This window comes from Mobula birostris, chromosome 1 (assembly GCF_030028105.1).
Source record: "Mobula birostris isolate sMobBir1 chromosome 1, sMobBir1.hap1, whole genome shotgun sequence".
Lineage (NCBI taxonomy): Eukaryota > Metazoa > Chordata > Chondrichthyes > Myliobatiformes > Myliobatidae > Mobula > Mobula birostris.
Genome location: NC_092370.1, coordinates 117,248,395 through 117,271,184, shown reverse-complemented (window position 1 = coordinate 117,271,184; position 22,790 = coordinate 117,248,395). Strand labels below are relative to the sequence as shown.

General features: G+C 41.6%; 1 protein-coding gene across 3 annotated transcripts in view; it reads left to right on the top strand.

Moving 5' to 3' along the window:
• Nucleotides 1–22,790, top strand: part of cnot10 (CCR4-NOT transcription complex, subunit 10) — a 41,643-nt gene that overhangs the window by 285 nt on the left and 18,568 nt on the right. For 2 of the 3 annotated variants that reach the window (XM_072260822.1, XM_072260841.1), the window contains exons 2-11: nucleotides 292–389; nucleotides 3,203–3,364; nucleotides 4,645–4,795; nucleotides 5,062–5,207; nucleotides 12,085–12,159; nucleotides 13,505–13,588; nucleotides 14,898–15,015; nucleotides 20,584–20,733; nucleotides 22,336–22,538; nucleotides 22,643–22,764. In XM_072260822.1, coding sequence (XP_072116923.1) covers nucleotides 292–389; nucleotides 3,203–3,364; nucleotides 4,645–4,795; nucleotides 5,062–5,207; nucleotides 12,085–12,159; nucleotides 13,505–13,588; nucleotides 14,898–15,015; nucleotides 20,584–20,733; nucleotides 22,336–22,538; nucleotides 22,643–22,764 — 1,309 coding nt within the window. The remainder of the gene's footprint in view (nucleotides 1–291; nucleotides 390–3,202; nucleotides 3,365–4,644; nucleotides 4,796–5,061; nucleotides 5,208–12,084; nucleotides 12,160–13,504; nucleotides 13,589–14,897; nucleotides 15,016–20,583; nucleotides 20,734–22,335; nucleotides 22,539–22,642; nucleotides 22,765–22,790) is intronic. The other variant, XM_072260832.1, reaches the window with a different exon arrangement.

Genomic DNA, 22,790 nt, shown 5'->3' with positions numbered 1-22,790 from the left:
CAGTGTAGTCACCCATTTGTCGTCCTTTCCCGCTATTAATCTTCCTCAGAAGCCACACGTAAACGATTTTCTCAATTGCTGAATTAATTATTTCCCTATGGCTCATGTCTGTGACCCCACTGAATTCTTAGGAAAGGAAGTGCTACGACGAACTTTATTGTGTTTGTAAAGTTTACCCGTAGTTTAGCTGTACAGTATTTATTAAATTTCCAAAGAAATTATTAACTCTTTATCATGTGTAGAAACTAGTCACTAGAGTTGATCTGTTAAATGTTTGACTTTGCGTTGTAGATCAGGGCACTGATGTGAAAACAGAGAACAACTCTCTGTCACCAGGAGTTGCTGACCATGAAAAGGAGCTTGCGAACAATGCTTATCAAGCTTACACAGTAAGTATTGGCTTGTTGAGAATCACAGAGAAACAGTGGCTGTAAGTCATACCTGTAAGCATTATATTTAAATTTTACCTTTCCTTTCTTTCTCATTTGTTGATCTTTATGATATAACGACTAAAACAGTAGCTGTCGTATACTCAAAAAGTCAGGCAGCACCTGTGCAGGGGGAAGTGGAGCTAATGTTTCAGTTTAATAATGACCTTTCATCAGAACTTGGCCTGTTGATTATCCCCAATTTTTTCTGTTTTTATTTCAGATTACCAGCAACTGTCTCTTTTTGTTTTCCAGTATTTCTTCCTTTTGGGTTGCTGTTACTGTCTCTGCCTGCTATACACTTTTACTAAGCACCAGTTCCTGTAAAAGAGCTGTAGTATGACATGAAGAAAATAACACCATGCTGTTGTGCTGATTAGCACGGGAACTCCAAAAATGTTGTTTGCTAATTGCTCTCCCATGTCGAGAAGCGAGAAAACTTGTCGTAAGGACAACACGGAAACTGGCCCTTGGGGAAAATCTGTCGTAAGGGCAACACGGTAACTGGCCCTTAGGGAAAACCTGTCGTCAGGACAACATGGAAACTGGCCCTTAGGGAAAACTTGTCGTAAGGACAACACGGTAACTGGCCCTTAGGGAAAACCTGTCGTAAGGACAACACGGAAACTGGCCCTTAGGGAAAACCTGTCGTAAGGGCAACACGGAAACTGGCCCTTAGGGAAAACCTGTCGTAAGGGCAACACGGAAACTGGCCCTTGGGGAAAACCTGTCGTAAGGGCAACACGGAAACTGGCCCTTAGGCCCAAATTGTCTGTGCCAACTAATGTGTCCTGAGCTAGTCCCAATTCCCTGTGGTTGATCGCTATCCCTCTAAACCTCTCCTGTCTACACACTGACCAAATGTCTTCTAAATGTAATTGCATCATTTCCTCTGGCAACTCATTCCATGTACACACCTCCCTGTGTATGGGGGAAACCCGTCCCTCAAGTTCCCTATAAGTCTTTCTCCTTTCAACTTAAACCTATGCCGTCTGGTTTTAGACTCTCATAGCCTGGGGAAAAAAGCTGACTATCCACTTTACCTGTGACTCCCATGACTTTATAAACACCTGTTAGCCTCCTTCACTCCAGGGGAAGCAGTTCCAGGTTACCCAGTCTCTCCTTGCAGCTCAAATCTTCCAGTCCTGATAACATCCTTGCAACACATTTTCTGTGCCCCTTCTAACTTAATCACTTAACTTCTATAGACGGATGACCTAGAGCAGAGGATCCTCTGTAAAATGCACTGATTGAAGTGAATCTTTTGGCCCATTACTATAAGCCCTTCAGATCTGCTTAAGAAAAAAAGGATGTAAACTTCTGGACCTGTGAAGCTCCATAAAATAGCTGTAGAGATCAGGAGCGTCTTATTGACTCTACCCCTGTCCAGAGAATTTCCTGTGTAATTGATACCTTTAATGTTGTGGCAAGCTGAAGCTTCTTTTCTTTGCTGTTTCCTAACAGTCTTGTTTGACCAGTCAGGGTTGTTAGCCCTGAGTTGAACCCCTGAAAGTGAAGGATTGGTGGACCACTCTTAGTCTAACCTCCACCCCTTGACCAGTTTGCCGTTCAAAGTAAATTTTATTATCAAAGTGCATATATGTCACCATATGCAAACCCTGAGATTCATTTTCCTGCGGGCATACTCAGCAAATCTACAGAATAGTAACTACAACAGGATCAATGAAAGATCAATCAGAGTGCCGAAGACAAACTATGCAAATATAACAATAAGTAATGAGAACATGAGATAAGGAATCCTTACAGTGAGATTATTGGTTGTGGGAACATCTGAATGGATGGGCAAGTGAGTGTAGTTATTCCCTTCCGTTCAAGAGCCTGATGTTTGTGGGGCAGTAACTGTTCTTGCATCTTGTGGTGCGAGTCCTGAGGCTGTTGTACATTTTACATGTGCTTGTTATGGTGAAGTGCAGAACCCCTGTACGATTTTCTCCATTTCGTATAGACAGTGTCATGGATAAGTATTTAGTTTACCTAAAGCTAATGAAAAGTGTAGCTTTTGAAGTTTGACATAGCACTGTAAGAGGGTAGCATGATGACATGGCTAGTAGAGAGGGTCCAGTGACACAGATTCAGTCTTGATCTCCAGTGCTGTCTGTGTGGAGTTTGCACATTCCCCTCTGACAACGTGAGTTTGTTCTGGGTGCTCCAGTTTGCTCCCGCATCCCAGAGTGTGCAGGTTGGTCATGTAATTGGTTTAAGGTGCTGTAGGTGTGTAGACAAGTGATAGAATATTGGGGGAATTGGTGGGTTTGTGGATTAGTGTAAGATCAGAGGGGAAAATGAGTGTTTAATGGTTAGTATGTACTTGGTGGGCAGAGGTCCTATGTTGTACCATAACTATGAGACTATTTGTTCCAGGAATGAATTTTGTATCACGGGCCATTTTCTGTGCTGGCTGGTGGCGTAGTGGCATCAGCGCTGGACTTCGGAGCGAAGGCTCCCGAGTTCGAATCCAGCCGGCTCCCTTGCACGCTTTCCATCCATGCTGGGTTGAGCATCAAGCTAGCAACTCAGCCTCGTAAAAATAAGAAAGCTTCATGACGGCGTCCCGATGGCTCCACTGGGAGTTAAGGGCTTTCTTCATTTTCTTCTTCCATTTTCTGTGGACATTTTGCTCTCTCTAAGCTCTGCTTGCTGCTTCCACCACTGACTGTTTATTGATCCTCTGCGCTGTGGAACATCGATGTAAGATAATTTGCTGCAAATGGTGGTTGTGTTTATGTGTGCCATTATGTATTTCTTCATTTCAGTCGGGACAGTTTGACACTTGCCTCCAGTACCTGTGTCACCTGCAAGAACTAAACAAGGACGATTACAAAATATCCCTGAATAAAGCAGTGGTGGAATTCTATAAAAATGGGCAGACCTTGACGGACACCTTGAGGCAGACTCTCAACTTGCTGAAAAATCAGGTAAGTACCCAGAACTACAAACATTGTCTGACTTTCCCATATTTTGAAATATCAATAAAGTGCATCCTAAGTCAGTTCCTATAGTCGTTTCTCCGGAAATAGGAGTTTATTCTGCTTCCTGTTTCATCAGTCATTGCAAATGTATCTGGTGCATGATCTAACTACATTTTTTTAAATCCTTGTTGTAATAGTTAATAAATAATCTCAGTCTTAAATTTGCCCTAGTGCGTAATTGTTGCTTGTAGAATAGTTCCATGCCATTTCCATACTTGGTGTAGAAATATGTCTGAAAAGGCCTGACTCCTCCAGTCCAGGGCTCCCCAATCAGACTGTCTACACTATCAGTTCTCCTCAATATCTGGAAAACCTTTTTCCTTGTAGAAGGATATCAGACACAGTTTATGAAATCTGTTCTCGTAGCTTAACTCTTGGTGCTTAAGATGTCATTCGATTAGTTCTACACCTCACTTCATCCAAGGCCAGCTTTCTTTCTTGTGTGCTGTATCCCTTGTTCTCTGGTCCTAGGCATTCTTTGTGAAATGCTGTTATTGGCTTCATTTAGAAGGCTGAGAGGGGATCTTATTGAAACATATAAGATTATTAAGGGATTGGACACGCTGGAGGCAGGAAGCATGTTCCTGCTGATGGGTGAGTCCAGAACCAGAGGCCACAGTTTAAGAATTAGGGGTAGGCCATTTAGAACGGAGTTGAGGAAAAACTTTTTCACCCAGAGAGTGGTGGATATATGGAATGCTCTGCCCCAGAAGGCTGTGGAGGCCAAGTCTCTGGATGCTTTCAAGAAAGAGATGGATAGAGCTCTTAAAGATAGCGGAATCAAAGGTTATGGGGATAAGGCAGGAAATGGATACTGATTGTGTATGATCAGCCATGATCACAGTGAATGGCAGTGCTGGCTTGAAGGGCTGAATGGCCTACTCCTGCACCTATTGTCTATTATTGATATTTTGTTAATGCTAATTTTGGTGAGGCCCACCATTGATTTAATGCTCGTTTCTTTCAAGAGTGGAGCCTACTATTCTCTATTGTGAACTTTGTTGCAATAATGGTAGAAGCGGGCAGGCTGTAACGTTGGGACTGAATTGAGGCCGAAGTGGAACAAGTCACCAGTTGAAGGAAGACAGGCTGAGGGTGTAGTAGTGGGTGAAGGTAGGAAGGTAGAAGAGAATTTTCAGTATATCGATATCCTACTTCTTGCAAGAAAATTGTGCTTGGGAGAATAAATGTGCACTTGATTCCTGCAAACTGTTCAATTGTTTTAGGTCCATTCCACAGTGGAAGAGATGGATGGATTGGACGATGTTGAGAACAGTATGCTCTATTACAACCAAGCAATTATTCTTTACCACCTGAGGCAGTATACTGAAGCTATATCCATTGGGGAGAAACTTTACCAGTTCATCGAGCCCTTTGGTAGGTGTGCCTCCTTTCACTCTGTGTTCTAGTAAATTGCTAGTGTAAATCACCCCATACCTGGCTAATTAATGCAGATTCAAACCAGTTTTAAAAACTTGACCAGTGAGCTGATAAGACTATGTTTGAATTAGCAACAATTATAGCAGCATGTTCTGGGCCAGTAACACTTTGTCAGAATTCTGTCTTTGGAGTTGAGATGCTTAATGGTCTGCTTACTAAAATCTGATTTAATTTTTATGTTGTTTCTATCTCCAACTTTTAAGCAGAAGAGAAATTTGCCCAGGCCCTGTGTTTCTTGCTGGTTGACCTTTATCTATTAACATACCAGCCTGAGAAAGCTTTGTTGCTGCTTGCAGTTCTGGAAAAGATGATCTCACAAGGAAACAACAAGAATGGCAAGTCTGGTGAGGTCAGTATAACTGAGCTGTCTGGAATTGAACAGAGACTTCCTGAAGAGAGGTGAACAGTGAAATTTAACAAACTGGAGAGGGTGAAGTATAATTGCTGACACGAAGTATAAAAAATGTGAGCAGGAGTCAGAAAGTCAATTGTGAATGCTCCAACTATGATGATGGATAATTTTTTACATCATGCAGTTCCTCAGCTGAGTGCCTGGAAAAATGACTGATTACACCCTTGAGTATTCTGAGTTGCTGTGTGTCCAAAGTCCCCTGACGGACTTGACTAGTGACCACAGCCACCACTTCCTCTTGTCCAGACTGCACCAGAATGTGGTTATCAGATCGGACCCTACAGCCACTTGAGTACCTACCAAAAGACAATCCTTTAGGAAACCACTGTACTCACCTTGAATGATTACGTTGCTACCGCCTCTGATATGGGGACTTCTGAACAGCCATGGGGCTCAAGTGAAGAAATTTCTCCACCTTTCATCTAAGTGATCAATGCCTTGTTTGTCAGGCTGATTCCTGTTGAGTGCACAATCTGCATTGGTGTTTAACTTCAATGAGGAGATATCCCTGTTTGAATCTGATGTTAAATGGAGTTGAGTCATTTGATGAAGCTGGTTCGCAATACAAAACTGATTCACTTGGCAGGGCTTGAGTGTTCATTCAATGGCCTAATGTTGCAGTGTGAAAGTGATGCCAACAAGGCCATGAAATAATTCTGTTTCATCAGGGTAACGAGATCCGTGCTGTGTGGAGAGACAGTGTGCATTCCACGTTAATCCCACTATCACTTTGGGGTTTGTCTATTTACATCTTGGCGTAGGCATGATTTCTTTATGGTTAAAGTGATTCCTAATCTCTGAATCTATTTTGCTGATTCAGGGTTATCAGTTTGGGTTTTTGAGCAACCTGAGTCTCCAGTCTTTTTTAATACTCATCCATGTGATGTGTGAGCATGAATGAGATGGTCAGCTTTTATTGACCACCCTTCAACTCTTAAGAAGAAGGTGTTGAGCCATTGCCTTTTATAAGAAAGTTCTCACTCTCTCGCTTTCTGTCTCCCTGTCTCCCCACCCCGGATTATCCCCACTGTACATCATCTGTTGATCATTAAAGAAATCTTTTTCATTAATTACGTTTTTTTTAAAACAGCATTTTTTGACTACTCCCCATTAATACCAATGAAGTATTATCACTGATCCTCAGAACACTCAGTCCAATTGACACCATCGGTTATTAGAGGGCAAACGTAAGAGGTGAATCTTTTCCTGGAGACCTGAGCCTGCATGAGCTGTGAAACTCCGTATCAGGAAGCGGATGCAAGGAATTACTTTGCAAACCTTTCATTTTGAGGAGGCATATGGTGTACAGTATGGAAATCCTATTCTTGTGCATCCCTGGATATCTTCACTCTCATTAGTAGCCATGCTTTTGCTTGTTCAGACTCTTAATTTGCTGCTTAAAGCCTGCATCTTTGATTATCTACGCTATTGTTTTTCTTTGTGATCCTGTGTGATTTTTGACATTGGAATTGGTTTATTATTGTCACATATACCAGAAGCAGTGGAAAAAAACAGTTTTGCATGCTCTCCATACAGATATTTGAAAACATAAATAGTTTAAGGGAAAGGGGAATGCAATAACAGAACGCAGAATCTAGTGTGTGACTGCTGCAGTGCAGATAGAGAGTGAAGAACAAGGACCATGATGAGGTAGAATGTGAGGTCAATGTTCATTTTTAACATGCACTAGGTCCATTCTAGAGTCCTATCACAGCAAAATAGAAATTGTTCTTGAGCCTGGTGGTCTATGTTTTCAAGCTTGTTCATCTTCTGGCTTGTGGAAGGGGAAAAATTAGAGTGTCCGAGATGGGAGGGATCTTTTATTACGTTGGCTTGTGGAAGGGGGGAGAAATTAGAATGTCGGAGATGGGAGGGATCTTTTATTACGTTGGCTTGTGGAAGGGGGGAGAAATTAGTGTCCGAGATGGGAGGGATCTTTTATTACGTTGGCTTGTGGAAGGGGGGAGAAATTAGTGTCCGAGATGGGAGGGATCTTTTATTACGTTGGCTTGTGGAAGGGGGGAGAAATTAGAGTGTCCGAGATGGGAGGGATCTTTTATTACGTTGGCTTGTGGAAGGGGGGAGAAATTAGTGTCCGAGATGGGAGGGATCTTTTATTACGTTGGCTTGTGGAAGGGGGGAGAAATTAGTGTCGGAGATGGGAGGGATCTTTTATTACGTTGGCTTGTGGAAGGGGGGAGAAATTAGTGTCCGAGATGGGAGGGATCTTTTATTACGTTGGCTTGTGGAAGGGGGGAGAAATTAGAGTGTCCGAGATGGGAGGGATCTTTTATTACGTTGGCTTGTGGAAGGGGGGAGAAATTAGTGTCGGAGATGGGAGGGATCTTTTATTACATTGGCTGTTTTCTTTTATTATGTTGGCTTGTGGAAGCGGGGGGGGGTGGGGGGGAGAAATTAGAATGTCGGAGACGGGAGGATCTTTCATTAGTTGAGGCAGTAGGAAGTGCAGGTGGCCCCATGGAAGGGAGGTTGGCTTTTGTGATGGAGTCAGCTGCTTGTCCCCAACTCTCTGCATTCCCTGTGGGCTTGGGCAGAGCAGTTGCTGTACTGAGCTGTGTTGCATCAGGTAGGATGTTTTCTGTGGTATCACTTATAGTATCTTGTTTAATGTAAATATGTCACTATTACACGGGAGAAGGTGCTCAAAAAACCGAAAGACCTAAAAATACACAAGTCACCCGGACCAGATGAACTGCACCCTAGGGCTCTGAAAGAGGTAGCATTAGAGATTATGGAGGCATTAGAAATGATCTTTCAAAAATCATTAGACTCTGGCATGGTGCCAGAGGACTGGAAAATTGCAAATGTCACTCCACTCTTTAAGAAAGGAGGAAGGCAGCAGAAAGGAAATTGTAGACCAGTTAGCCTGACCTCGGGTTGGGAAGATGTTAGAGTCAATTGTTAAGGACGGGGTGATGGAGTACTTAGTGACACAGGACAAGATACGACAAAGTCAGCATAGTTTCCTTAAGGGAAAATCCTGCCTGATGAACCTGTTGGAATTCTTTGAGGAGATTACAAGCAGGATAGATAAAGGGGAGATACAGCAGATGTTGTATTTTGGACACTCAGAAGACCTTTGACAAGGTGCCACACATGAGGCTGCTTACCAAGTTAAGAGCCCATGATATGGGAAAGTTACTAACATAGTTAGAGCATTAGCTGATTGGAAGAAGACAGCGAGTGGGAATGAAAGGATCCTTGTCTGGTTGGCTGCCAGTGACTAGTGGTGTTCCGCAGGGGTCGGTTTTGGTTCCACTTCTTTTTATGCTGTATATCAATGATTTAGATGATGAAATGGATGGCTTTGTTGCCGAGTTTGCAGATGATACGAAGATTGGTGGAGGGGAAGGTAAGTGTTTAGGATGCAGAAGGACTGAGACAGACAAGGTGAGGTTTTAAAAGGCACTGGTGAGGCCTCACCTTCAGTATTGTGTACAGCTTTGGGCTCCTCATCTTAAAAAAGATGTGCTGGCATTGGAGAGGGTCCAGAGGAGGTTCACAAGGATGATTCCAGGAATGAAAGGGTTATCATACGAGGAATGTTTGATGGCTCTGGGTCTGTACTTGCTGGAATGTAGAAGGGTGGGGCAGGGGAGATCTCATTGAAACCTTTTGAATGTTGAAAGGCCTAGACAGAGTAGATGTGGAAAGGATATTTCCCATGGTGGGAGAGTCTAAAATAGAGGGGCGTCCATTCAAAACAGAGATGCGAAGAAATTTCTTTAGCCAGAGGGTGGTGAATCTGTGGAATTTGTTGCTACGTGCAGCTGAGAGGCCGGGTTATTGGGTGTATTTAAGGCAGAGATTGATAGGTTCGTGATTGGGCATGGCATCAAAGGTTACGGGGAGAAGGCCGGGAAATGAGGTTGAGGAGGAGGAGAAAAGGGATCAGCCATGATTGAATGGCGGAGCAGACTCGATGGGCTAAATGGCCTAATTCTGCTCCTATGTCTTATGGTCTTATGTTATCAGTTCTCAACTTTGCCCAGTGAAGACCTTCGACATGTGCATCTCTATATAATTCCAAGGTTTCACTCTGATGATGGCTGTAGTTGTGATGACAAGCCACATGCAGAAGGTTTTTGTAGTTCTGTGTTGCAGCATGTTAAGGCATGAAAATAACTTTAAGAGAAAAAGACCTGAAGTAGGCAATCAGAATATCAGTAAGATTTCATTAGCAGGATAGTGTTCAGAGTGGATGTACTTAAAAGATTTTCTTTCCAGTAGATTTCATAGAGCAATGCAGCTCAAAATGGTTGTTGTGATATGTCTAGTGTGGTAGTGTAGTGGGTAGTGCTTGTCGCTCTCCCTTTCAGCTTCCACCACTGGTTAGCAGTCTTGCGAAAGGGAGAGCTGAATATGTAAGTCTTTCCGTCAGCAAGCCTCGTGTAGTACCTCCTCGCTGGTAACACGTGTAAACTGAACTCCTTTTGGACTCAGACTAAAATAGGGAGGTCAGGAGGAGGTCTGGCTCTGGCACATGTAGCACACAGGCCCACCGCTATGTGGACACATCCTGATGTTAGTGAGCCAGACCCCTAGGTGTGGATAAATAGGCCCGTCGCCTGGTGGACATCCTCAGGGGAGACCAAAACTATGGGGTAAACTCAGACAGCAAATCCAGAGTACAGCCGTTAAGGAGGCTGGAACATCTTTCTGGCAGCTCCTGCAGCCAAGCTGTGCCAAACATACTGCTTCATAAGCTTTCCTTCGGACTACACTGGTGAGGCCGAGAGGGGGATCTTGATACCTGGGCATCTCAGGATTTTCATACCTTCCGCCCAAGCTTATGGTGATGTTTATCACCCATTGTCCTTTGAGACAGATGGATGCCAACCACCACAGCTTGGAAACAGGCCCTTTGGACCAACTCATCCATGTTGATCAAGTTGCCTTGAGTTAGTTCCTTTTACCTGCATTGGTCCATATCCCTCCAAACCAGGGTTCCCAACCTGGGGTCCATGAAACCTTTGCTTATTGGTATTGAAAGGTTGGGAACCTTTCTTATACATGAGCCGATCCAAATCATCTTCATAATAAACCATTGCTCAATGATAGATTTGGACAAGATACTGTGTATATTTGCAAATTTGTTTCGCAAATCTTTTTAAAGGTCGTTAGATCATAAGTCATGGAAACAGAATCACGCCATTTGGGCCATCAAGTCTGCACTGCCATTCAATTATGGCTGACCCTTTTTCTCCCCTCCTCAGCCCCATTCTCTGGCCTTCTTCCCCCCCCTCCCCCCCCCACTGTAACCCTGTAACCTTTCATGCTATGTCCAATCAAGAACCTATCAATCTTTGCCTTAGATACACCCAATGGCCTGGCCTCCACAGCTGCATGTGGTAACAAATTCCACAAATTCATTGTCCTCTGGCTAAAGAAATTTCTCCCCATCTCTGTTTTAAATGGATGCCCCTCTATCCTGAGGCTGTGCCCTCTTGTTCTAGACTCCCCCACCATGGGAAACATTCATTAGACATCCATTTCACTTCTACTCTGTCTAGGTCTTTAAATATTCGAAAGGGAGATCTTCCCCCACCCCATCCTTCTAAATTCTTGTGAGTACAGACCCAGAGCCATCAAATGTTCCTCAGATGATAACCCTTTCATTCCCAGAATCATCCTTGTGAACCTCCTCTAAACCCTCTCCAATGCTAGCACATCTTTTCTAAGGTGAGGCCAGAACTGTTAACAGTACTCAAGGTGAGGCCTCACCAGTGCCTTATAAAGCCTCAGCATCACATCCCTCAGCTGCTTCTCAGCTTTCTGCCCAGCTTTCTAAATTCTCTCTTCAGGTCTTCATTGGTTTTTCTTCCTATGTCATTGGTACCAATATGCAGCAAGACATCTGGCTGCTGTCCCTCCCTCTCTAAAATGCTGTGTCCCTTACCTAGGAACCTGGGAGGCAACATGCCATCTGGGTGTCCCATTCACGTCCACAGAAATTAAATTAAATGTAGACCAAATCTAAGGAACAGCAGAATCGGAGGAATGTGTTCTGACATTTATTGCTGTGTTACAGGAAATAAATTAGGCATTAGATAGTCAAAAAGCAGCCAAGATGAAAAGAAATATGAAATAAAAACAGGATGCTAAAAGTACTCAGCCCTGTCTCATACCGGGTCATCGGCCTGAAATGTTAACTCCTCTCTCCACAGACTTGCTAAGTATTTCAAACATTTTAAATAATTTTTTCAATTAAATCTTACCTGCAAAGTGTGCTCATTGTGGTATGCGTCAATACAAAGTTTGCTAGTCACTTCTCACTGTTGTATATATTTCATTTGGACATCGTCACCTAAAACACAAACTTCTACAGATGTAATGTGGAGAGCATTCTGGCAGGCTACATCACTGTCTGGTATGGTAGGGTTGGGGGAGTTACCGCATGGGATCGTAAGAAACTACAGAAGATTGTAAAACTAGTCAGCCTCCTCATGGGTACTAGCCTCTGCAGTAGGCAAGGTATCTTTAAGGAGCAGTGCCTCAGGCATTCATTATTAAGGACCCCCAAGACCCTGGACATACCCTCTTCTCATTGTTACTGTCAGGAAGGAGGTACAGAAGCCTGAAGGCACAGATTCAGCAATTCAGGGACAGCATCTTCACCTCTGCCATAATTTTCCCCCCTGTTTTTGCACCATTTTTGATTTAACTATTATAACGCACATGCACACACACTATTATTTTTCTGTATTGCATTGTACTGCTGCTGCTAAGTTAAGTTTCACCGTATATGTGGGTGATATTAAAGCTGATTCTGATCTGTATGATTTGAACAAAGGCTTGCAAAGATGCCGCCAGTCAGAAGGTTGATGCCGGAGTTATGGTGGAAGCTGCCAAGTCTAAAATTCATCAGGTATGTGAATAACTTATCTTCAGCGGGTCTTCCTTTTGTTCAAATATAAGTGGTGTGTGGTGGGGGATTAGTCAGGATGTATAAAGTGAACAAAATTGAAGGGTTATGATAAAGGGTTATGACACTGTTTTCAGTGGCAGGTGAGACTGTGTTGAAGGACACTGATTTAAAATGAAGAATATAAGAACCAAAGCTGACTTAATTTTCTTGAAAGCTGTGTTTGAAATGCTGGTGAAAGTAGTTTCAAAAATAAGCCTCAAAAGTTAAAGGAAACGAAGGCAGAGCCATGGGGATGTAGTTGTAAAGGGAATGATGGACTGAATGGCCTTTGCTGTAAAGTGGTAATTGATTTGTTGTTGTCATGTACTAAGATATAGTGAAAAGCTTTTGTTTGCCATCCTAGACAGATCATTTGAAAATATAAGTACAATGAAGTTGTACAAAGGAAAAAGCAATAACAAGGCAAAATTTAATAATACAGCTACGAGAAAGTGCAGATCAGGCAGACAGATAAAGTTCAAGGGCTGCGATGAGGTAGATTGTGAGATCAGGAGTTCACCTTCAGCATATAAAAAGTCCAATCAAGGGTGTGATATTGGTGAGACAGAAGCTCTCTTTCAGCCTGGTATAATGCTCTCAAGCTTCTGTATCTTCCCAATGGAGGCAGAAGAGGGAATGACCGGTGTGAGAGGTCAGGTGTTGACTCCTTTCCAAGGCAGCGGGAGCTGCAGACAGAATGGTGACGTTATTAGAGGGGATGCTGGTTTGTGTGTTGGACTTCACTGCATTCACAACTCTCAATTTCTTGAGGTCATGGGCAGACTGGTTGCCATACCAACCAGATACGATGCTTTCATTTGTGCATATGTAAAAAAAAATTGCTGTGTGTCATTATGGACATGGGACATGATGAACTATCTTAGCCTTAAGGAAGCAGGGGCATTGGCTTGCTCTCTTAGCCATAGCGTCTGTGTGATTGTACCAGAACAAGTTGGTGTATTCACACCATAAGATTAGTCTTTTATTCATCATTGGGTAAGAATTGGACATTGGCCCAACTTGGTTCAAAGTAGGTGTGAGAAAATGGAGCTTCTCTTGCATTTATTGTGCTCACGATGGTGCAAATGTGATGTGTATGCTTAACCAGGTATGGTATATTTATCTTGTCATGCTTGTAATTTTCTATCTTTTCCCAATTGAAAGCATCATCTTTGTTTGATAGAGAGTGAGAGGTTGACCCAATGCCATCTTTGTGTAAGCACACCAGGATGCTCTGCAACAGACCAAATGTATGCCATTTATAATGCTTATGGTTTACAAAGGCCATCTCCATTTCATTTTGCAGTGTAAAGTAAGAGCTTACGTCCAGATGAAATCTTTGAAGGCTTGTAAACGAGAAATCAAATCTGTTATGAATACAGCTGGAAATGTAAGTAAATCAGGCATAACTGTTTCTGCTCTGCAAATCTGTTATAAATCTTGGGAATCTTTCAATCTGTGTGCATTTTCCTTCCTTCACTGCCTGATATAAATCTGGGTATGGGTGGATGGAGCTTTATGGCAATCTGAAAACCTTAAATGTCGCACCATAAGGAGGAATTTGACCCATGTGCCTGTGCCAGCTCTTTGTAAGGACTATCAAATCAATCCTAGTTTCCTACTCTCATCCTGCAGCTGTATAAAAGTATCAATTTTCCTTTTTAAATGGCTGTTCTGGAATTTGTTTTTCCCTTTCTGATAGTTTAACTGGGTCATAATAATCAGTGCATTTAAAATTCCCCATTGCCCTTCTTGTTCTGTAAGTCTGTCTTGTGGTTACTGATCTACCTGCCAGTACAAACAGTTTCATTGTGAAGTTCAACTTGCTGCTGTGCCCCTGTGAAATATGAATATACAGAGCATTGAGCATGCAGCTTTTAATTCAACTATACCTGTGTTGTTGATAACACATCAAACTCTTTCTTGGGCTCTCCTCCAGAATATTCAGTTTCTTTGTATCTAGTGACTCGTTTTCTGGGTTGTTTACTAACCGTAATGCAAGTAAACACAGGCAGAGGCTGTTCATCTCATCTTTGGAATTTGAGGCACAGAAAGATCCTATGGTCCAACTTGTCCTCACATGTTGAAGAACAGCCATCCAGCATATTTCCATATCCCAGATTTTATGTACAGTAATTACAGGTTCAAGTGACTTTTTATTGTTCTAATTGTGTTCTTTTCTGCATAATTTGTTTTTTCTTGTGAATATGGTGCCCCTAATGCTATGTACTTGTGATGTTACTACAAGTAAACTTTTCATTGTATCTGTGCTTACGTGTACTTGTGCATTTGACAATAAACTCAACTTTGATCTTCTGAATATTTTTTAAGATAGCAAAGATCCCACTGCTCTTCTTTAACATGTTCCATGCTCATGTGAAAAGGTGCTATACTGGGTGTGACGACTGAGATTTTCTATTTCAATCTTTAGAGAACTTTTTGAATTTTACAGGACTGTGTTCAGTAGAATCATGATGTATTTGTATATAAGTGAACAGGTTTGTGAGAAATGTAATCTTTGTGTGCCTGGCAATTGGCATCATTCAATAGATTTTTTTCCAAACTTGAAGTTAGTGTATACAGTAGGATTATCATTGTAGATTTTGGTGGATTATCATAATCGGGCTTTGATTTATCATTTGTACATGTACAATGCCTGTGGATGTACGTACCTATCTATTTTATTTATTCTCTTGCAGTCGGCTCCATCGCTGTTTCTGAAGAGCAATTTTGAATATTTAAGGGGGAATTATCGAAAAGCAGTGAAACTATTGAACAGTGCCAACATCACAGATCATCCTGGGTTTCTCAGCACAGGTAAGAATCCAAAGAACACAAGTTTTACATTGAATTAATTATTGGTAAATGGAATTTGTAATCAAGAGCTTGACAGTGCTCCTAAATTTTGATTGGTCGATTTTCTTCAGTTCTCCAGGGAATGAAAAAAAAAACCCTAAACTGCTTTCTGGGAAACAGATTTCCTTTCTATCTTGTTCCAGAGCTCTTAAGATATGCTTGTTCTGTTCATCCTTGTTACTATTATTCTACAGTCAGTGGTTGAATAGAAGATGTCCTTTCCGATGCTAGCAGGCGGTGATATAGTAATTTCAGCATAACAAGCCATTTGAAGGCATTGCAGAGACAGGTCATTAGACAAAGTCACCGAGCTACATAAAGAAGTGTAATCGTGGTGTTTATGGGTGTAATTCTATTGCTTTGGGGTTTGGACAGTTGATTATTGTCTGTGGTGTACAGTTTAAATTGGAGATGTGTGAGGGGACTGAACTGAAGGAAGAAAGACAGAGTTTACAGGCTGGAGGAGTTTAGGAAAGAGTGGGAGAGTCTGTAAATCAAGGGTGCTGAGATATGTTGTATGAGCTCTATGACTGTCCAGCCTACCACATCCATGTTAAACCTTTCCCCATCAACTCTAATCACTTTTGCCTTCATTAGCACTGTGTCCGTCTATGTCTTGACAATTTAAGTGTCTGTCTCAAAGCCTCATAAATGTAATAATTGATTCTGGTTTCACTGCCTTCCCTGACATGTTCCAGCTATCAACTACTTTTGTGTTTTTCTTAATCTGTTTTCACAAAACTTGTTCACTTCACCTTCCTGTGGTTTGTTGGGTTGGATGTTACCCAATAAATAAAGAAAGCAGTATTTCTGGGTGAGCGGGACTTACTGCAAGTTAGCATACAGACTCTAGTTTGGAATGATCCCGGGTTTGTAGAGGGGAAGAATAATAATATTGGATTAGTCCAGCTCGGTTAGCAAAGGCATGAATCTTGTTTCAGCAGCTGTTTAGCTGATGTGGATGGAGATGAGCAAAGTGGAAACAGGTGGTCTCTGTCTGGAGGTGAACATGTTGGGTCTTAAGCTCATTTCTGTATGGGCACCCATATTTGTGAATTAACAAGTTTATTTTCAGAATGATGCTGTGTAGAGGATCAGCTAGGTATCTAGAGATTGGAGCTAGGGAATTAGATCTACAGACAAAGCTGTAGTCTTCATAGGATTTTGCTGCAGGGAATATTTACTCATTTAGTCTTTATGGAATATAGCACAATATTCAGGCTACCACTTCAGTGGTATACCAAGGAAACTCGTGTCTTGGCAGTGGTTAGTGTAATGATTTACAGCATTATTGATTACTGCTGCTGTCTGTAAGGAGTTTGTACGTTCTTCCCGTGATCATGTGGGTTTCCTGTGGATGTTCGTTTCCTCCCACAGACGTACGGTTGTAAGTTGTGGGCATGCTGTGTTGCCACTGGAAACAACACACTGCTGCCCTCAAGTGCATTGTGTACAAAGCTAGGTAGGAAGTTAAATGTCCTCTCAAAAAATCACCAAAGTAGGAAACTTTCTTCAGGGTTTTTAATGAGACAACTTTGTGAAATTGCAGCAAGTTAAGCAAAATGCGTATTAGATTCAATACAGAATAGCCATGCCCTGAATACATAACATTATCGATTATTCTTATAATCAGTATTAAGTAAGGTAGTACTCATGTGCAACATACTATAGCTACGCCATGAACTAGAGTCAACTTGTGGTGCAATGATAGCTTAATAGTGAACGACAAAAAACATTATATTTCTTTGAAGTACATCTGCTAAATGTTTATCGATATTAAGAAAGCCGAAGTCTCTCAGATATTGCTGCTTCAAGGGGAAATAAGGAATTGCTGGGGATGGATATCTTTCTACCATTTTTGCTCCAAGTCAAAATTCAAATTAACCCCTGCAGGAAATGATGTTTTAAAAAAAAATTCAACTTACAAACAGGAGGTGATGTTTGTACAAAGTGAACTGCATACAAAACAAATAGTGTTTCTAGAGACAGAACACTCTCTACCTGACATCCATGATGTCAAACTTAACTACTGAAACTAAATTTCAAATGATCATTTCGTTAAGTCTATCAAAAGAAGAACAGTCTCAGAGACTAGTCTTGAAGCAGTCTTGCTGTTCTCACTTCGAAAATGTCGTCCTTGCTGATCCACTGTACTTGCTCGTGGTATTATCTGATGAGCGTACCGGTGACACGGTGCTCACCCAGAATGACGAATATGTGTCGTATCTGTGAAGTGAGTTGTGCCTTCTTAATAAGTCTTCCAGTTCGCTGCAGCCCCTCAGAGTCAAGAAAGGGACAGGTTCACTGAGGTAGCTTTGGATTGGAAGAAGTTCCTGCTTTGTGATGAACTGCACTTCCTCTGCATACACTTGTGTGCACCGATAGTGTCTCTGCCAAGCAACGGGAGAATCTCAGGGGAAGAGTTGAGTGGGGGGATCTTGTCATCTATAACCATTGGATGTGAACGACCGTGCACTGCTTCAGGAGTTGAGTTTTTGTCCCTGCTGAGAATATGGTCCAGTCAATAAGAGCTGGCAGGATTAAGCAGATGTCTTCTGTTCACTCTGCAACAGATCCACTGGCTCTGCTTAAGTTGACTTCTGAACATGTCTTTAGAGTGTATCACCACAGCATGGTGCAGTCGGTGAGGGCTGTGCAGTTGGTTCTGTGGTAGCTTCTGTTGAAAGGTGAGCCACTGATGCACTCGGTGCACTTTCAGCCCTTGTGTGCTCTTATTAAGTGGTGAACACTCATGTGTTTCCAAGTTGGGTGACTTTGAGCACCTATACCTTAAATGAGGGTTCATCTTTCTTTGGGTTTGAATCTGAGGCAGCGGATACAAGTTCAGGAGGAGGACTGGGTAAAAATTTGATGTGAACTATGACAGGAAACTGGTTCCTGTCTGTCTGCTGCTTTGATTCCATCCTCTGAGTAACCATGTCATAATAAAGGACTTGCCCCACTGGTTGGTTATTCAGTCCTCTTCCTATCGACGTGACCACCACTGTCCAAGTCAGCAGCTGCTTCATACGCCTTTGCCTCTGCACAGGCAGCCGAAGCTGCAGCTTCACCCTCCTGTTGAGCACGTTCAGTGTAGCTTCTACGTGAGCTTTCTTCATGTCTGTGCTTGCTTTTTCAATTAGCATTTCAGCTTTGTGCTGTTCCCATTCTTGCTGCTTCACTTCTGGCACTGCCTCATGCAGCAGCTATGCTAAATGTGGTTTTGCTAGAGTGTTACGAAGATGCAATCGACGTGCCACATTCAGACCTCATTTCCAGGGCTAGTCAATTGACATTGTTAGAGACAGAAGCTGACATTGCAGCGTACGGCATTCAGACGCATCTCCTATCTGCGGCAATGCCTTTGAAGATGAGCTATTTCTTTTCACTCTACAGCCCTCTCAGTGCATTATGTGCAAAGCTAGGTAGGGAGTTAAACATCTTTTCAAAAATCACCCAAGCCGGAAGCTTTCTTCAGCGTTTTTAAATATGAAAACATAGTGAATCTGCAGGAAGTTAGGTATGAGTTATTAGATTCAATGCAGAATAGTCATGCACTTGAATATACTAATATTATCGATTATTCTCCTGATCGACATTAAGCAAGGTAATACACCAAGCAACATTCTGTAGTTATATTGTGGTCTGGATTGAGCTCGTGCTGCAATGGTAGCTTAATAGTGATGAACAATAAACAATACTTCCTTCAAAGTCCATCTACTAAGTGTTTACCAATATTAAGAAAGCTTTATCTGTGAGTGTTTTGCTGTTTCACGGGCAAATAAAGAGTGGATGGAGATGGATGTCTTTCAGCCATGTTTGTTGCAAGTTGAAATCCAAATTGTGCAGAAAGTGATGTAAAGGAAAGTTTATGAGCAGGAAGTGATACTTATACAGAAAGAGCCGTGTCTCAAGGCAGGATAATAGTGACACATGTGACTGCCCTCAGAACATCCTCAGACTATATTGGTCATCAATGCAAATTATGCATTTCACTGTGTTTTGATGTACATGTGACAAATAAAGCTCCATCTTTCATAAGGGACATTAAATCAAGGTTTTTCAGTCTTGAATCATATTTAAGATTTCATAGCTTCATGTGTGAATTGTATGCCTGGTCTTTCTGGTGTCCAGTATTCACTTCTGAAGAAATTATCAGTTTATTATCACATGGTCATTTCTGACAAATTGTGCAATATGCACAGTCTGTTGTATTTTCTGCATTACATCAGTGATCACGCTACTTCGGGAACTTTCTTTAAGAAATTCTGTTTTTTTTTAAGATTAGAATTTTTTGTCACATGTACATCAAAACATGCAGTGAAATGTGACATTTGTGTCAAATCCAGTCATCAAGGGTTGTGGGGGCAGCATAGCATGTCCACAATTCACTAGTCCTAATCGTACATGTTTAGAAACTGGAGCATCGTGAGAAAACCCACATGGTCATGGGCATAACGGACAAACTCCTTACAGGCAACAGTGGGAATTGAGCTCCAGTCATCACTGGTTGAACTATTGTGAAAAGTGTAGCCTAAATAATCCATACTGGTCTAGTGTGTATGTAATGGCCAGAAGGTTGGAGAAATGGAGGTGATGTGGAGCTGTGAAATGGATATTGTCAGGATGGTATCCCTGCGGTTGGGATATCGATGAGAAACAGATGGGCCAAAGATAAACTGCTAGTGGTGTTAGAGTGGAAGGAGAACCACTCGGGTTATAGGGTGAAAATTTCAAAATCATCTGCAAGTTTCGGGACTTATTACAACTTAAGTTTGAATGTGGGTGTAGCAGGTAATTTTGGATCTTCTTTCTAACTAACATAGTTATTTATCTTTCTCATTCATTATTCAGTGTCACTGAAGTATCGTACAACGTCTTTTAGGTTACATCATGTTGGGTTTCCATGACCACCTTCATGTGGCCCTTTGGCCAAAGTATGTTACTCATCCACGTGGGGAAAAATCTTGTCTGGTTATTTATATGAATTTCAGTCTAGACATGTTTGAAATATTGAAATAAATCTCCAGTAAGTGCTACCTAAGATTTGCACAGACTTTTTCATTTCATTTGAAAGTGACTTTTACTGAATACATTAATTTTCTTACATGCTTTTTATTGACCTCAGTAGTGCTCACTCTTATTTAGTTTTCAGAAAGTTGCAGCACAAAAGTTCACATTTTGTGCTGCTGCTAGCTCTTGAAAAATCACTGCAATTGGCCTCACACCCTCATTCTTTGTGTTTCTTGCAAATTTCAAATATGTACCTATTCCCCTTTTTTAAAGTTTCCTTTTCATGCTGAATCCTCCTGATTGCCTTACTGTGCCAAAAAGTTGTCTATTTTCCATGAATCCATCTTCTTGATTACTGAGCTTCCTGCCAGTAAAATGTTTAATATGTTTTTTCCTTCTGTCAGTAATTTAATATTTACTTGAAATCTTATGCCAAAATACTGTCATGTTGAATTTGTTGCTTTTTTGTACAGTGCCACCTTTAACATTTTTCCTTTTAAAAATCTTTACCCACAGGTGAATGCATTCGGTGCATGTTCTGGAATAATCTTGGTTGCATCCATTTTGCCATGGGAAAACACAATCTAGGAATTTTCTACTTTAAAAAGGCATTGCAGGAGAATGACGTTGCCTGTGTGCGGTTGACAGGGTCGAGCACAGATCATGGTGGGTTTCTTCTCATTAAAGGCTCTAAACAATTAACACAAATCATCAAACTGATTTCTTTATCAATGAATTGAATTTAAATATGCATGCAACTGGTGGATACTGATTTGTTGCTTGTGCAGTCCAGCTGCAGATTGTTGAAGGTTTTTTTGTACCACCTAGTGCTCACTTTTGTGATATATTTCTTGTTGGTCAATAAGTGGTGCTATTTTGCTTTTGTCAGTATTTTGGTGTAACTTCACTCCCAAACTCAAGCATAATATTCAGGTTGCCACCTTAGTGATGTATCAAAGAAATTCTTGTCTTTCATGAGGGTTGTTAAAGTAAGGTACTTCAGTCTTCTTGCCAGCACAGAAGCATAGCGGGTAACATAACGCTTACAACGCTGGCAGTTGGAGTTCAATTTCTGTCGCTATCTGTAAGGAATTTGTATGTTCTTCCCATGACCACATGGGTTTCTTCCCACATACATTCCAAAGACATATGTATGAGTGGTAACTTGTGGGCATGCTATGTCAGTGCTGGAAGCACGGCAACACTAGTGGGCTGCCTCAGCACATCCTTGGACTGTGTTGGTCACTGACGCAAACAATGCATCTCATTGTATGTTTCGATGTGCATGTAACAAATAAAGAATCTTTCGAAAGAGACATTAAACCGAGGTACTTCAGACTTCAAACAGATTTAAGATTTCACACATCATGTAGGAATTGAAGGTTCATTCCCTCTGGTGTCCAATATTCGCCTTTCCAGAAACTATCTGTCTGTTATTACGTGGTCATTTTCGGGAAATTGTGCAATGTTCATAGTTAGTTGTGTTTCCTACATTACAGCAGTGATCCCACTTCAACAGTACTTTGCATGAACTTTCTTTAGGGCATCCTGCTATTGTGAAAAATGCAGCCATTGTTTTTTAAAAAATAAATTAATAATCTACTATTGTGCACTTCCGCTATCAGGTTTCTGAAAGGTCCATGAACAGTACCTTGTTATTCCTTTTTTTCCCACACTATTCATCTCTGTAATTTATTTATCTTTGCGCTGTACTGCTTCCACAAAACCACAAATTTCACCTTAGAGATGCAAGAGATTCAACAGATGTTGGAAATCTAGAGCAACAGGCACAAAATGCTGGAGGAACTCAGGCCAGGCAGGTAGGGGAATAAACAGACATTTTGGGCTGAGAACCTTCGTTGAGACTAGTGTTATCTCATGTCAGGTCATTTAATTTCACAAATCTAAGTCAGTGCTAATAAATCTGATTCTTTTGTGTATACTTCCCCTATAGATGTTTGATCTCATTTGTGCTCAACAGTTTTGTGTAGAAAATCTTGTAGCAAAGCAGACTGCTTTTTGCAAGTTCAAGAGTAAAGTAAGAACTTTAGAACTTCAACTTCAGTCTGGTTTTGTTTTGGAAGGTGGCTTTGAAGTCACTTTCCATTTAGCTGGTCGTGGTTTGATGAAATAACAGTGAAATAGCTCACAATGAAGGTGGTCAATTTTGCTGCAACTTGCAAGTTTTTCAGATGTTTTTATTGAACAGTGCAACTTTTTAAATTTTGCTTTTTGTGGCTTTTTCTTCACGTTTGGTTGGTGATTTAGGGAAGAAGTTTTCAGGGAGACCAATGAGTTCCCTACTGACGAACAAGCGTTATGAATTGTTGCACAACTGTGGAATCCAACTGTTGCACATAGGCAGGCCCTTGGCAGCTTTTGAGTGCCTGATGGAGGCAGTTCAGGTGTACCATTCCAACCCACGTCTTTGGTTAAGGCTGGCAGAGTGTTGCATTGCTGCCAACAAGGGGGTGAGTGGATTACTTCAGATGCTAACTATTTTATTTTCTCCAAAGCTCTTCCCTTATACCTGAATCATCTTGTTAAATTAAACTTCACCATTGTTTTTCTGCAGACGTCAGAACAAGAGACCAGAGGGCTGCCAAGTAAAAAAGGGATTGTACAATCGATTCTAGGTCAAGGCTATCATCGAAAGATAGTATTGGCATCACAGTCCATGCAGAACACTGTGTACAAGTGGGTGATCACAGCATGTACATGGG